Source organism: Larus michahellis, chromosome 1 (genome assembly GCF_964199755.1).
Source record: "Larus michahellis chromosome 1, bLarMic1.1, whole genome shotgun sequence".
NCBI classification, from domain to species: Eukaryota; Metazoa; Chordata; class Aves; order Charadriiformes; family Laridae; genus Larus; species Larus michahellis.
The window spans coordinates 58,896,166-58,912,064 of record NC_133896.1 but is presented as its reverse complement, the minus strand read 5'-3'; the positions used below and the strand labels follow the sequence as shown (position 1 = coordinate 58,912,064).

Below are 15,899 nucleotides of genomic sequence, written 5' to 3'. Positions count from 1 at the left end.
GAGCACACACATGACAGTGCTATTATTTAGTGAGGCGATTGTTAAAGATTTGAGTGGGCGTTTTGCAGCTGTTTGCAGCCCACTTGAGGCAGTTTGTTAAAAACATCTTAATTGAGTTATAACACCATCATCATTCCAAAGTCATTACTATCCCTAAATTACATCAGATGTCTGAACAGAATTGCATTCATTAGCTAAGAGCACATGTGTGCGCGTGTGTGTACACACACACATACCCGTTTCGCAGCACACAAAATTCTGAGTATGCAAACATGCAGACCCTTTAACCTTCTGAACTGAAGTTTAAAAATAAGTCTGATAACTTGAAGCAGATATACTCTTAGAAATTTTGCATTATTTCCATCTTAAGGACAGCTACTAAGGAGAGGGAGTGCAAGCTCTGATGGATGAGCATGCGTGGGACAATTCGTTTGCCAGGGGCTGGGTGTACCCCAGTGATAAGACAGGACACAAGCTGTGAAGGCAGGTGGCCACTTCCCTGCTTGTGACTACCAGTAAGGGCTGTACTGGGCAGTGTTAACGTGAAGTTAAATACATCCCCTCCACACACTTTCTCCCCACGCCAGCACCTTGGTAAATTATCACTTATACTAGCCTTCTTACCTCCCTTTTAATATAAGGCAGAGGTTTACTCATCTCTTCAAGAAGCAAGGGAAAATTGAAAAGGTGCTACTAATCATTATTATTAAGGCAGTAAGTAATAATTTGAAAAATGCTGCTAAGTTACTCTTCTCTGCTTTTAAAATTAGCCATTGCTATTCCCTGTGGACAAAAGACAATTATTCTTAGCAAATTTTGACTTCAGCTTCCATATTTTTCTGTTTCTTAGTGGTCACAAAAATGAAGGAGAGTTCACCATGCTGGCAGCACAACGCTGCGATCGGGGCCACAGCTGTGAAACTGCAGGGAAGCCTCATTTGGCTCCCATTTGAAGCTTGGTTAGCTGGTTTCTCACACACACAGCTCTCATTTTCCACCGAAAGCCCACTACGCAGAGAACAAATGAGGAATTCTGCCTCCTCACATAGTCACAGATTCCTGAAGTCTGGCTTGTAACAGAAGCAGATTTATACAAGAGGTGGCATGTGTTGGGCACGTCTAAGGAGTCCATAACCCCTTCCATTAACATCGCCTGGTACAGGGCACAATTTGAATCATGTAATTGCCAAGTGGCTGTGCCATTGTGCAACCCCCACATGAACATTGCAGCTGCCTCCTGCCTTAGTGTGCCTCACAAGCTGAGGCACATTGAAGATCCGAGGTTTTAAGAGGACTTGAATTAATAAGGCAACTGTCTGTCCAGAGAGGTGTGAGAAAGAAAAGATACCGCAGTACATTTTGGCAACAGCTCTGTGAGGTATTCAGCGCTTTAAATTTATGTTAAAGTCAATGGGAGTCGAGCATGCTCAGCACTTTGCAAAAATCGATTGTGTTTCTCTCTTGTGATAACAACAGGGGAGAACAGAGGCTGCTTGCTGGCAACTTTTATTGCAGCAGTCGTTTGTACCATACTTATGGGCATGGGTTCCTGTGGGTGCACAGATTCCTGACACTGCACACGCTGCCTCCTCTCTGGTTGCCATATGCTCTTTCTCAGGCTTTTGGAAGACCTGAGATCCTTCCCTTCAATGCCAATTTAAGTCAAATTAACTGATAATGGTTTCATGCCTGCTTTAAACATTTTACCTGAAGACACTGGACCAAGCACAGACATTTTATGGGTTTTGACAGAACAGCATTCATATCACTGTCAACATCATTTTACACTACCTCTACTTGTCAGAAAAGCTCTCCTCACAGCCTCTCTCTCCACCTTTCAAAATCAGAATTTATTCTGTCAAGGACTTCCCACATCTGCTCTCCTTTTCCTAAATTTCTTTGTTTCAAAATTAAAAGTATGCTTTCCTTGGTGTATTTTAGCAGGTGCCGTTGTCTTCCATACTGTTACAGCCAGCGTACGGTGGGAAGGCAGCACTTGCTGCTCTTCTGAATATCTTTCTCCCACTCAGAGACACAGGCATCCGTACACCTTTGCTCAGCCTCTCTGTGGCATTCGATACTATTTATCACTTCTATTCCTTCCTGCAATCAGCTACAGGGAAGAGCAATAATCCTCAAAAAGAAGAGAAACCGAGTCCTTTTTTTCCAAAGTTTTTGCCCACAGCATGCTGCAAGACTCAGTTTGTTCCTCCTTTTCTTGATTCACTTTCTTCTCCCTCATTGTTTAATTGTTGAACAAAATAGTGGTAAGATTGATAACTCAACATGCGCTCAACAACCTCAACTGTCTGCAGATGTTTGCATCCTAACAAGAAAAGTTCTATTTCCAGTTTTTTCCATGTTTGTTCCAAATAAACGTTTGGATAGAGAGCATGTTACAGCTTCCACAACATGTGGCAGCCTGTCTGCTGGGTCCAACGTGTCCCTCCAAACATCTCACACCAAGGCTGTGCATGGTAGGCTTGCTCCTCACTGTTTACAATCCATGATGATTCTAATTGTCAAACTCTAGCGTGGATATTCAGAAGTCACTGTGGGACTAAACTGAGCTCCTTGAAAGTGTCCATCCTCCTACAACGCTCTTTTTAAACTGAATGATAGGCATGTTCATCACTAGTAGATGTTGCAAGAAGTCTGGACACAGGCCATTCACTGGAGCTACTTTTAGACAATAGAACTCACTGCAGCAACAGATGAAATGATGATACATCTTGCTTTCCAGACTCTATAAATTCTTCCTCTGCTTATACATACAGATATGAATACATAATCAAAACACTGTGGAAGATAATCAAGCTGTTCTTCCTAAAGCTTGGGGATCAGGGACACAGAGAGAATTATTTTTGATTTTAAATAGTTTAGGGAGCACTCGGGCCCAGGTACAGATGGGCATATAGGGAAGTTAAGCTTCTTTAGAAAAGGGAGTTTAAATAATCCAACGTGCATGCTGACGTCATTTAAAAACTACCACTTTTAGCCACTACAGACCAGGAAAAACTGCTTCTGAAAGAAGTACTTCATGCAAGTACATTCTGGGGTAATATTAATGCGAAGAAAATATCCAAAGCCACATGAAGAACTGGACATAAGATCCCACGCTGATGAGGAGTTTAAGGTGCCTAGAAAAACAGATGTTGGGTTTTTTTCCTCCTTAGGCTACTTTTAGTAATGGTGAAATAATGAGCTTAACAAACACTAATTAGTTCTTATAGGTAGAAATAATCTTTGGTAAAGCATTTCATACTTCAATAATTTTCCAGTAATATTAGCCAGGCCTTCCATTGCAGTTACTTAATTCTTCATAAATAATTGCTGAATGCGGTTAAGAGATATTAAAAGCATGTCACAAAAATGTAAATATGCTACAAATAATTTCCAGAGGCAGTACCTTCTGCTTTTCCTGTGTTTTACAGTGCTTAGGTTGGTGGGGGCTTTTTCTTTGTGGCTCTGGAGCACTACACGCTTAACCCTATTGAGTAACACCATTGAGAATAGTAACAGTACAAATATGCCTGTAAAAATGCTTCAGATAATATTCTGCTAAGCTACTAAATGCTATACTGCTGACCATTTTCTAATATATAATCTTTAAAAAAATTATAAATGAACACTGAATTCAAACTAAATGCACGATTTACAGAAGCACAAGCTGGAAAGATATTGGGATAACATCATAAGAAAGAGTCATATAATTCTGTTAGCTTCCATCAGCATTATGCCCTTCATCTGAAGCTTGTTATTTGTGCCTACATCTCTGTAAGGACTACTCTTAGTTAGATTTCCAAGGTTTGTGTTAAAATTGTCTCCTACTGGAAAGGCATGACAGGGATCTGCTCCCTCCAGGGCTAAAGCCCTTGGTTGGAACTCTTGACTTTTTCTTGCAATATAACGCTGGTCTGTTTTATAATACTAGAAGAGCTCTCCTGTGATGCAACAGCGCAGGAAGCCGTGGCTGAAATACAACAAACCCACTGTTTTTTGATATAGATCACAATTATTATCACACAGATTATGCTTTATCAGATACTTAATGTTCAATCGTTGTAACTGCACTCTCGAATGTTTTAATCATCACTAAAGACCATCCCAAATGAGATTCTGAAATGTCAGCTCCAGTAAATCTCAAAGAACTGCCTCAATGAAATAACTTTTTCCTAGCTCTCTTTGTCTCTCCCAGGGCCCCAGTCGTCTTCTCAGGACCCTTGTCTCTTTCTTCCCAAGTTGTTGACTCTTGTTGTGATATATTCTATGGTCAGAGGCTAAAAAAGATTTAGTTTACACAGCTGAAACACTGAAAACAGAGGGTGAATGCAGACAAGATACCACTCACACAAACATGGAACCAGAATCTACAGTAATAGGATAAATGATGAGACCTCTGGCAAATCTGATAATAAGGAAGTTTAATTTTAACTTCCATTGCTGTTACTGAATTACTGAACGAATTCCTTAAGAAAAAGAAGAAAAAGCTATTTCGTTATCAAAATAGTATGCGGTGAGATAGGGAATTGGCAAATAAAGTGAGGTTTCTTATTTTATATAACCATTGCCTCCAGCACAATGTTAAACCCCACTGAGCAAGTAAATTTATTGGCAAAACACATTATAAACTGAAAGGCCACTTAAACTATTCCTCCTTTAAGCTGCTATTTTTGTGTCCCAAATTGGTTGGTACATTGAACAACCAAGAGCTGACATTCAGCTCATCACTGCTTGGCATGATAATAAGGCAGAAGTGAGGTTTGCTTATTGATGGCCTGAACCTTCCCTTATTGAAAGAAATGCCAAATGCTTACAAGGAGGAAAATCAGGCCCTTGTTATCGGGAGGAGGGAAAATGAAAAACAGACTCCTCCTTTTCCCTCTCTTTAACATAATGTTGGTTCCTTTTCACACACTGACGGACAACGATGTCCAACTGGAAAGCAATAATTCATTTTTAAACGATATTTGATATTTTCCAATTAAATATATTTTATCTGAAGAGATAATGAGGACTTCTTTTTCTCTCCCACTTATTTTCTTTCAACTTCTATCTTCCCAGTGGCAGAAAGCAAGATAAAAGGTGATATGGTATTACCCTCTTTGCAGAAATAAAGGGAGGAATTATTTTTGATATCTTCACCAGCTGGGACTGGCATAAGGTCTTTTAGCAAGACTTTCCATTTCAGATCTAACCATATTTGGAACTGTCATCATTCAGATATCTGACAACCAAATAGCTGGATGACATCCACAAAACCACTGGCATAAAATGGGGAAAACCAAACCAAAACAACCCCCTAAAACCTTCTTGGAAATAGATCTCCTGTTCCCTGCAGTTAACTACACCTCTTGAGCACGGCTCATGCAAAGCAGGTGGTTCCTTAGTAGCCTGCAGATACACTCCTGAAAGTGACTCAAAAGCACAGGCTGGCTCCATAAGCCACAATTTAATTACCGGTAAACCCTGAACTGTTCTAGTACAGATGCACAAACAAAGGAATAAGGCTTTTCAAAGCACTGTGGCTCTTTCATTTAATTTAGAAACACAGAGGGTCAGTTTGCCACAGGTCTTTATCAGCACAGCTGTACTGAAGTCAGCTTGGAACAAGGCTTTGATTTTTACACCAGGTTTGGGGACACAAGAATGAAAAAGACAAAAAACTGTTCAAGAAATAACTCAAAAGATATTCAGATGATTAGATGTTTTAACGTTTTTTTTAAAAAGAATAATTAAGCATTATCTAAAAGGTTGCGCCCAGTAGTCCTTTAAGAGGCTGGTTTCTGAGCAGATAGTTTCAGGGGAAGGAGACAGGGATCTGCAACGTCCTTAAAGGATCAAACCTATCATGCTTTGTTTCTGGCAGGTTCCTTTTTTTTATTTACCTCGCATTTTTCCACTGCTGGTTGCTGCCCACACTCGGAGCTGTTCCCCGCCACAATGCCAGCCCGCAGGCTCTCGCTGTCACCCGTCCCCTCTTCCATGGAGTAGGTTTTGGAGTGATTGCCATGGTGGTGCGAGGGGCTGCGACTCTGTGCCAGGCTGAGCTGCTTGCGAAGGACGCGGTTCTCCTCCTCCACCTCCCGCATGCGGACTTCCAAGCTCTCACGCTCCCGCTGGCTTGACGCCGTGTACCGAGGACTGTGGGGCTGGGATTCAAGTGGAGACAGCGACACTGGCTTCCCATCTGAAGAGAGAAGGAAACCAAACGTTTCTCAGAATATGCTTGAAGTTGCATTTTCCTTCAATGCCAGCATCGTGAGGCAGGGATGGGTTTCAAATATAGCCACGTTTTACGCAGACTTGGCACTTCAAGGCAATGCTTAAGTGCATGGTAAACTTGGACAAATGCTCAAGTTCTTTGAGCTACAGGTCTGACTAATTTTAAAACCACACTAAAAGATAAGCATGTGTTTCTTTTGTTCTGGATAGGGCTGCCTGCCAGTCTCTAGTCTGGGAAGACAGTCAAGAATAGAAGCATTGAATTCAAAGACAACTAATATATAGTTAAATATATTTTAGAAATGCATGCAAGACAAAATAATTCTTCTATTCCCCATTTTCTCCACAGTCAAGCTACAGCATTTTGGTTACCATTTTGTGCCAAACAGTAGCCCCAGCTGATTCACATGTGAGGAGCAGATGGTTTTCATTCAGCAACACAGTATTATGTGCTTGCTAAGAAATAAGAGGTTCAGACGGACAGAAACATTCAATACACACGTGGGTCAAATCCTGGAAAGTATTTTGGCTGAAAAAACAAGGGAATTTTGAAAAAAGCAAAATGGTGCAATTCAACACCTTTAACTGAAAAGTTATATTCCAGATACATGAAACACTTCATTTCCACATTTTCAAAAGCTATCTTCTTTGTTCAAAACAGCATTAAAAAATTAGTATAAAAAAGATAAATTAACCTGAAACAAAGGTCCATAACCAAAGACAACAACTGCAACACATTCTACTGTCACTTCCCAGTATATTATTGCTACCAAATTTTAGTGTTTTCAAAGGTGATGTATTTTCACATAACTTTAATAAAGCTATATATATACACACAGAGCACAAATGTTTGAAAGGTGGCAAAAACCCCTCAAACTAAACTACTGTTCAAAAATGTTCGATTGAAATCAACTTGAAACAAGGCAAAAGACAGTGAGAGTTATCCACAGTGTCATAATTAGCACGACATTCCTTTACAGTGAAGATACGTATCTTATACTAAGGTATTTCTCGGTACTAACTTTCTATAATAACTTTTCACCTGCATCTATTGAAAAAAAATATTGCTATTTAATAATTTTCCCAACGCAGAGAGTCCCTTTGGCTTTATCAAACTAACACCAGATTGAGTGGTTTAGAAAATGGAAATCACGCAGTTACTGTGCAGCAGTTCCTCTTAACAAGTACATTTCTCACCCTCTGACTCAAAACTATTTCCCTGCTATAACGACCTGCTCTTTGGTTGTTCTCTCCCACTGTTTCATATTTTCATGAATGGTGATCCATCCTCTAAACTGAGTTCATGAAAAAACAGCTATAGAAATCAAAACCTCAATTCTAATTTTCATTGTTGAGCTATACAGGTGTTCACACCTCCTGTTATATATATATAAATAGCTGTCCTCGTTTTAAAACACCATTTGGATCAAGTATCTTGCATTTGCTTGTAGATTTTCTCCTGGAAAAAATTTTCTAATTTACTCTTTTTACCATTAGCAAAGCTTATGGATAAATCCGAGCTTGGAAAATGTCTCAAGACAGATTCTGAAGTTTGGCTACTGATATTTTGGAACTTGAACACTCACAGAAATAGTTATTAAAAATTAAATGACAGATTTGAAAAGCCAGAAAATCATGGGTGCAACAATAGACAAATGTCAACATTAAGGAAAAAGCCATGCTGCAATTAGCAGTGCAATAAAGTACTGACTTATCTTTCTCCATCTAGCTTGGAAGGCATGGAACTGAAATTGTGTTATTTCTCAGCTGCTGATACCCAAGCTAGGAAGACTAAAACTCATTTGGATGTGATTATATTGCATTCCTATTACTGGACAGCAAGAGTGTATTGTGTAGATACTCAGATGAAAAACAGCACCCAAACAACAACCAACCTGTATTATCATCAGACATACAATTACGACGAAAATCTAGCCAAAGACTTCACTGGCAATCACAACTCCATAGTTGGTGAACACCCAGTATGACACAGATGTTACTTATCTCTTCCTATTCTCATCCCTGTATTCTGCTACCTTCTCAAATCATTACCAGAAAAGGTACTGAGCGATTCGTGAAAGTTGCAAGATATGGAAGTAAATCTCAGAACAACATTCATCAAAATTTCAAAATACAGAAAAAAATTAGACATCTCTCTAGCTATTCTACAGACATAAATCAATAGGTCATGAATGTTGCTTTGCCGAAATTCAAAATTAACAAAAAAGATACCATTTTGTGCATCTGAACAATTGTAGCTGTATTCATGAGAACAGCTGAACTGTTTCTACACAATATTTAGAAGAAACAGCACAGTCTGAGAAAGGAGCTGAAAGAAAATATCACCTGACTGTCTCAGAGTGGAAGTTGCAGCAACTAACGAGACCAGCTCAGTGTTTATGCAGCCTTAGCTTTAAATGCCAGTAAACTCCACTACTGTCTTCTCAGTAGTACGTATTTCTGCTGGTATGTAAAAGGCAGTAAGGAAACCATGTCAGGAATTATGCAACCAGCTAGCTTCTTGATCTGAAATATATAACTACTTAAAATGTATTGGTTTACTATAAAAATTATCCATGTGTTGTTACAAAGTGCTAAGTCCAAGATATTTTCTGGGATGATCTCCTCAGGGTTTGTACAGCTGGACAAGTCATGTTTTGTTACTAACATTATGGATTCTTCTCAGATGTATCTTGATGGATTTGGTATATTCCTAACACCCCAGCTCCCTGCTGCAAATGATAATGTGACAATTCCAGGACCCATTTGAAATAAAAGTAAATAAAATCAAAAGTGAACTGAGTTTGATCTTAAGACTTGGAAATCAAATAATTGTTGTCTTAAATGTTGAGATAGCCTAGCTCATAATTTTTGCACATCTGAGGTTGGCAAGGCTGGTGGCAAGGTACTGTTTGATTTAGTCCCACTGCCAGACTGGACATGTGAAGATATTTTTACCTCAGTGAACATACAGACATGGCAACATGCCTCTTGGGAGCTACTGCCTCGTAGGCAAACACCAGCACACGCCACCCTGATCTGCTTCTGATCAGCTTTCAAGGCAATGCAAGGACTGTGTGTTTCACCGGTGAAGGAGTAAGTGGACTAATGTAAGGGACCACTAATATTTGATTGACTGCGTTTGCTGCCTGGTACAAGAGTTAAACTGACTGCACTGCACTTGAATTTTATAGTTTTAAGTAACTGGCAGAGTGCTCTGAGCTGATGTCTAGGTACTTTTTATCTAATCTAAATCAAAATAAAATAACATAACACATAACGAGGTCTGTGTGACTTTGAGACAAAAGATCTCCCAGGGAACACTGCAAGGAACATTGCTGTGCTCTGAAGCAAGCCGTACACTTTTGAATGGTGGAATAAATAATAATAAAGCTATTATTTTTTATTCTTCATTTGGGGTTATTGCTCTGTTTTTGGGCCCTGGCAGTCTTGGATTTAGTTTTTTTTTTCTATCTCTGTCAGACCTTTTACTTCAGACTTTCTGTGTTAATACACCCGTAACAAAGAAATAAAAATGACCTACAAATTTCCACTGTCCTCAAAACAAAACACAAACTTGAATAATTATTTCATGACTGACAGCAGTCAATGACTTAATATCACAGTAGGTCCAACATTTCAGAAAACTTGACAAAATGCAAGTTATGAATTCTATGGATTGTTGAATGTTTCTGCATATGTGGAGACACCTGTATTTAAGGCAGAAGATTTCATTAAACCTTACTTATGCAGAGCACCTTAAAACACTAAAAGAAATAAAGCCCATAGAACACAATCCAGCATAGTTTATTTGAAAGGAGAGGGACCAAAGCAGTGGAATTTTCTTACATGCAAAACCTAAAGGATAAGCATTAACACCAAGTTCCTAGTTTTGCAGTTATCAGACTTCGAGAGGTGATAGTCCTGAAAAGGACCCAGTGGCATTAGAAGCTTGCTGGGAAAAGAGCCATGGAGAAAACAAAGTTTACCCAAAGGTTAACTGCAGGGCTGGATAAAGGAGAAAAACGCAGTGCAAGAGAGAAAAATTCACCCTGATTCAGAGGAGAAGACAAGTGCAGAAGCAGGGATCCTGAATTTCTCAGATGACCCTGATCTGAACTCAAATGCTTAAAACTTTGTTAGGAAATAACTGAGGCAGGCAAATTTATGTTGCATGTTGCAGGATTTTTTTCCTTAATTTTTTACATTTCTTTTGCTATCTTATGTGCAAACTGCTTGTTTTTTGGCATCTTTACAAGGTCCAGAGGTTTCTATGTGTTTTAGCTATTATTCATCCCCTGCCTAATAGCGTGTAATGCCTTAATAATGAATTAACTGATGACAGTGAACTCTAGGCTGCCTCTGAGATAAGGGGAAGTTATGCTGCGCACAGATAATGTTTCAGTCTGTCTGACTACAGATACAAGAAAACACCACTCCTCCATTTCACATTTGTTCACAGTTGAAAATTCATATTATCAGTTCACCCTTTGAGGACTAGCAGTATAACAATTTTAACCAAAAGCCAACACTCTGCAGAAAGAACTGGGATAGCAGGCAACCACCGTCATAAATTTTCCCCTGTTCAGGCCATGAGCAAAATCATTTGAAGTTCATTCCACAATTATTTTTTTTCCCACAAAGACCATTGTAGAGAACTCCATGGACCCCAAGGGAAAAGAAAAGTAAGAAGACTGCGGTCAGGACTATGGAGACATAAAAGCTCTACGTAAGCAGATAAACTATACCTTTTCTTTTGGAGCTCTAGCTCAGCTTTAATCATCTAACACCTTAGTACTCTATCCACTTCTACTCAGCTGGATGCTCTGGTAGGTATCGGTTATATGGGCAGCTATGAATGAAGTTCTTTTTGTTAACAGTTTGGTACTTTAAGATATATGCCCCCATGAGTAGGTGCTAAGGCATCCCAAGGTGCCTATTCTCACACTCACCGAGGCATTTTTTTCTCCTACACCTTTTTGTAAATCTCTGCAGTGTGATCTCAGCTGGAAGTAGAAAACCTTGCCCAAATAACCATCTTAATAGTGGCATATAGTCTGAGCAATTTACTCCAGATCTGTGAACACAGAACTTCTTCATTCTAATATGATGTGAGGCAATTATGAGCTTATGCTTCCAAGTTTCACTGGTAGAAAGTTGTGCCATTGAAAGGTGTCACAGCAAGAACACCGAAGGCTGACATTCACTAGACAGAGACAGCACAATAAACGACAACCACGCTTTTCCATAGTGCCCAAACAAGTTTCCTGAGCTCTGACAGAAAAGCTGCTCCCACCAATATTAAGCACAAATCCTTCTCAGGATTTGGCACGGACAACATATATGCTAAATTACACGTTCATTGGCAAGAAGAGACTGTTTCCACACAAGACACCAATCAGCCATCAGCCTTGGACTTCGGCAATAGTAATTGCACTTAGGCACTTCAGCTTGTCCTTTACGTGCTAAGTCAGTGTTCACATCCACTGCTTTTAATGGTACTTAAGACCATGCTAACATGTTTTATTGAACCCAAACCTAAACCATTAAATTCCACAGCAGAACACCATTACTTAAAGAATCACATTATTGCCTGCTGCTCATATACACGGAGATGCCCTCCCACTGTCCTTTCCTTGAACAAAACAGCCCTCTACAATCAGTGGATTCAGAAATTAAATGCATCATACACAAAAACCCTACACCCACAGAACATAAGGTTTGCAGAGTGTATTGGGTTTGCGTGCCAAGGTTTTGGCAGCAGGGGGGCTACAGGGGTGATTTCTGTGAGAAGCTGATAGAAGCTTCCCCTATGTCTGATGGAGCCAATGCCAGCCGGCTCCAAGTCGGACCCACTGCTGGCCAAGACTGAGCCCATCAACAATAGCGGTAGTGCCTCTGGGATAACATAGTTAAGAAACGGAAAAAAAAAAACTACAGCGGAACAACAGCTGAAGAGAGGAGTGAGAACAGGTGAAACCAGGAACTCTGCAGACACCAAGAAGGAGGGGGATGAGGTGCTCCAGGCGCCGGAGCAGAGACTCCCCTGCAGCCCATGGTGAAGATCATTGTGAGGCAGGCTGTTCCCCTGCAGCCCATGGAAGTCCATCATGGAGCAGATATCCACCTGCAGCCTGTGGAAGAAGGACCCCATGCCAGAGCAGGTGGTTGCTTGAAGGAGGCTGTGAGCCTGTGGGTAGCCCACACTGGAGCAGGTCTTCTGGCAGGACTTGTGATCCTGTAGGAGACCCATGCTGGACTGCACGCCGTGGAATGGATGTGTGGAAGGGACCTATGCTGGAGAAGTTCATGATGAACTGCAGCCTGTGGGAAGAACCTACATTTGAGAAGTCCATGGAGGACTGTCTCTCACGGGAAGGACCCTATGCTGAAGCAGGGGAAGAATGTGAGGAGGAAGAAGCGGCAGAGACAATGTGTGATGTGACCACAACCCCTGTTCCCCGACCCCCTCCGCTGCTGGTGGGGAGGAGGTAGAGAAATTGCGAATGAAGTTGAGCCTGGGAGGAAAGAAGGGGTGAGGGGAAGGTGTTTTTTTAAGATTTGGTTTTATTTCTCATTACCCTACTCTGATTTGACTGGCAACAAATTAAATTAATTTCCCTGAGTCAAGTCTGTTTTACCCATGACGGTAATTGGTGAGTGATCTCCCTGTCCTTATCTCGACCCACCAGCCTTCCATTATTTTCTCTCCCCTGTCCAGCAAAGGAGTGGGAGTGATAGAGCGGCTCTGGTGGGCACCTGGTGTCCAGCCAGGGTCAACACACCTATAAAAGTCAAACACTCAAAAGTCTGCAAATGTGAGAATGACAGTCTCCTGTCCAATCTTTGCTGTCATTCCCTTGTGCCTGATGACAGGATCATTAACTGCATGATCACCACTTTATTTCCAAAGAACCTTGGCATCACTGTGTGCACAGGATGGATGGTGCTCACAGCTGTTCGGTAGCTTGCTTCAGCTCATCATTTAGTTTGTGACCACTCATACCATGCTCTGAAAAAAGACTTAGTTATTCCCTCCTTGGCCTATGATGCCAATCACTATAATACCTGAATGCAGCAAGGGGATGAGTGCCTTATTTTTCGACGTTATTTGAGGGAAAGGTGGTACTATCAGTCCCTCTTTACAGACAGGGCAGAGAAGTTTGGAGTCATTAACACCAGAAGAAAATATCAGTTTTGGATGCACAATTGAGACGGTTCTGATGCAGTTTGTCAACAAATAAGCACCTTTTCTGCACTTCATTTGTTCAGAGGACAGAGCTCATCACCTACATATGCAACAGTATATACTTAACTCTTCTGTAATGCAAGAGTCTCCAAGCTGGAAATCCAGAAAATGGGAAAGAAAATACAGTTAGCAGTCACTTGTAACAGCTTTGTTTTACAAACCTCATGTAACGAACTCAGTGGTAGAGACAGAAACAATTTTCCAGGGCAGATTTGACTTCATAAACTAAAAAGCTGTCAGTTTTCTCTCTATGCTCCCCCACCTTGTTCATGACACACCTTCCAGTCTCTTTAATTAACTAAACGGAGTGGTCCAAGAACCACTCACCACATTGCTGCATTTGCTATGCACACAAAATGAGGACGGGGTTGTGTCTTGGAAAGTTAGCAATTGTATCGTCAACGATGGCATCACACTGCATAGCCGCAGAGAGCTGTTTATGTGTTGGCTGAGGGAGTGTAAATCTGGTACTTCTAAACGGGATAATAAGGATGGTAAACAGTAAAAGACTTGAGGTAAAGAAAAAGCACGTAGCAACAGAACGCAGGAAGAAAGAGGGAAAGAAAATCTAAACATATCATACACCTTTCCTGAAAATGAATGCGGCTCTTTTCAATAGATTGTATTTTCAAATGAAATACTAGCTTATTAGCTAACATTATGAATGTTAGCTTGTTTGCAAATTTAAAACAAGAGTCCATAAGACTTAAAATTATTTGTTCATTTTCTTGTCTATAACACAGTGACTATTTTTTTTCTTTCTTCTGTCATCTTCTCATTCTTCCTTTCCCTGCTTTGCATTGCATTGGCAAAATATATGCCTCTCCAAGAAAAGGACTAAAAACAGTGTTTTTCCCCTTTCCACTAGGACTGGAGATGTAAGAAAATAATGTCTTATCAGAGTAAGCACTGAGTGAAAATAAGATTTTATCAGGGACTTGGCTTGACGAAGATAACATGTTATCAAGAGGGGAACTTGGCAAAGATAACACGTTATCAATATCAGGAGTAAAGCTTGGGGAAAATAATGTTTTAATACCTATTAGATTCTAAATAAGCCATCTGTGCTCTTGATGAATTGTTATTTTCTCCAAGCCCCATTCCTGTAAAGATGCTGATTTTTTGGCAAACCACTTCTGTAGCAGTTGGGGAAGGGGGGGTGGGGGGAGAAGAGGAGAAAAGGAATTTCTTTCTTCGCAAAGCTAGAGGGGTATTCTCTTTCTTTTCAAAAGCTTTGCATGCAGGTAGAGACTGCCAACGTGACAGCACACCAAATGTTCAGACACCAAACGGGTATTGGAGGGAAAACTCCTACAACAATGCTCTGCAAGTATACTGCAGAGAATCCCCTAACAGAAGAGGGTCAATACCTCTTCTGTCCTTGACCACCCTATCCAGGCTCAGAGGTGCTGCCTATAGTATTTTTGGCAGAAGCACTTCTCTACAGAGCCTATGACCAGCCATCACTTAGCAACGACTTTTTCTCATAAACAACCACATCACAATTAGCAGAGGTCACTTGGGGGCACAAATAAATGACCCCTTTTAGATCAGTTGCAGACATTATCATTACTCAGCTAGAGGTCACTATTCGCACAGCTTGGCTGACCCAAAGGGTCATGCAACACCTCTTACCTCCTGCAGTGCAAAGCATCCAACTCCGTTTAAGTGGTCAGTGGAGTTGGTTTGAGCCAGCCCGATTGCCTTTGCCCTCAAGCATTTCTCTCTACCACCTCCACGATGGGGTTACAGTCTAGTGGGTGTTTGTGCCCTGAAGCTGAAACCTTCTGCAACTCAATTATAAATCTTCAGAGTTACAATCCAGATGAATTTAAACAAACTGTGGCATCTCCTGGAAAAGGAGAAATCAAATTCATAGTAGGATGGACTACTTACTGCCTTAACTGTGGGTGAATGCCACTGGTTGTTCATAGGAATGGGCAAGCAGGGAATAATTAGAAGGGAAGCTGTGGAGGGACTGTAGGAGTGTGATGTGAATAATAAAGCACACTTAGGAAAAGGCATATGAATGATATCTGCAGGGTAAGTATTTGTAGCCAGCTGAATTTCCCTGGTGTACAGTAGGAGTGGGAGGGAAGACAATTGGATCTGTTAATCTGAAGATTTCCTATGGAGGAGATGCATCTCTTTTTCCATTAACCATTTGGATATCTTATGCCCAGAGATTTCTCTATGTTCAGGTGTGAGCTTGGTGTTAAGGTAACTTCTGAGGCCCCGATATAGCAGAATACATACTCAACAGCAGGCAGCCATTACAGCTCTCTAAGGCAAAGGATGTGCCCAAATGCATCCCTGCAGCTGTACACAGTACTGTGACTATCATTCGTGGCAGTAGGATGTAAAAGACTGAAACTCTTTTCTGTTGGTTCCTGCTCAGTAAAACACTGTGGAAGAGATTGCAAGG

The 15,899-nt window shown here is 40.8% G+C and overlaps 1 protein-coding gene across 4 annotated transcripts in view; it reads right to left on the bottom strand.

Annotated features, from left to right (window-relative positions):
- LARGE1 (LARGE xylosyl- and glucuronyltransferase 1) overlaps positions 1-15,899 on the bottom strand; it is a 282,679-nt gene that overhangs the window by 137,709 nt on the left and 129,071 nt on the right. For all 4 annotated transcript variants that reach the window (XM_074580461.1, XM_074580471.1, XM_074580481.1 and 1 more), the window contains one exon: positions 5,889-6,190. In XM_074580461.1, the coding sequence (XP_074436562.1) occupies positions 5,889-6,190 (302 nt within the window). The remainder of the gene's footprint in view (positions 1-5,888; positions 6,191-15,899) is intronic.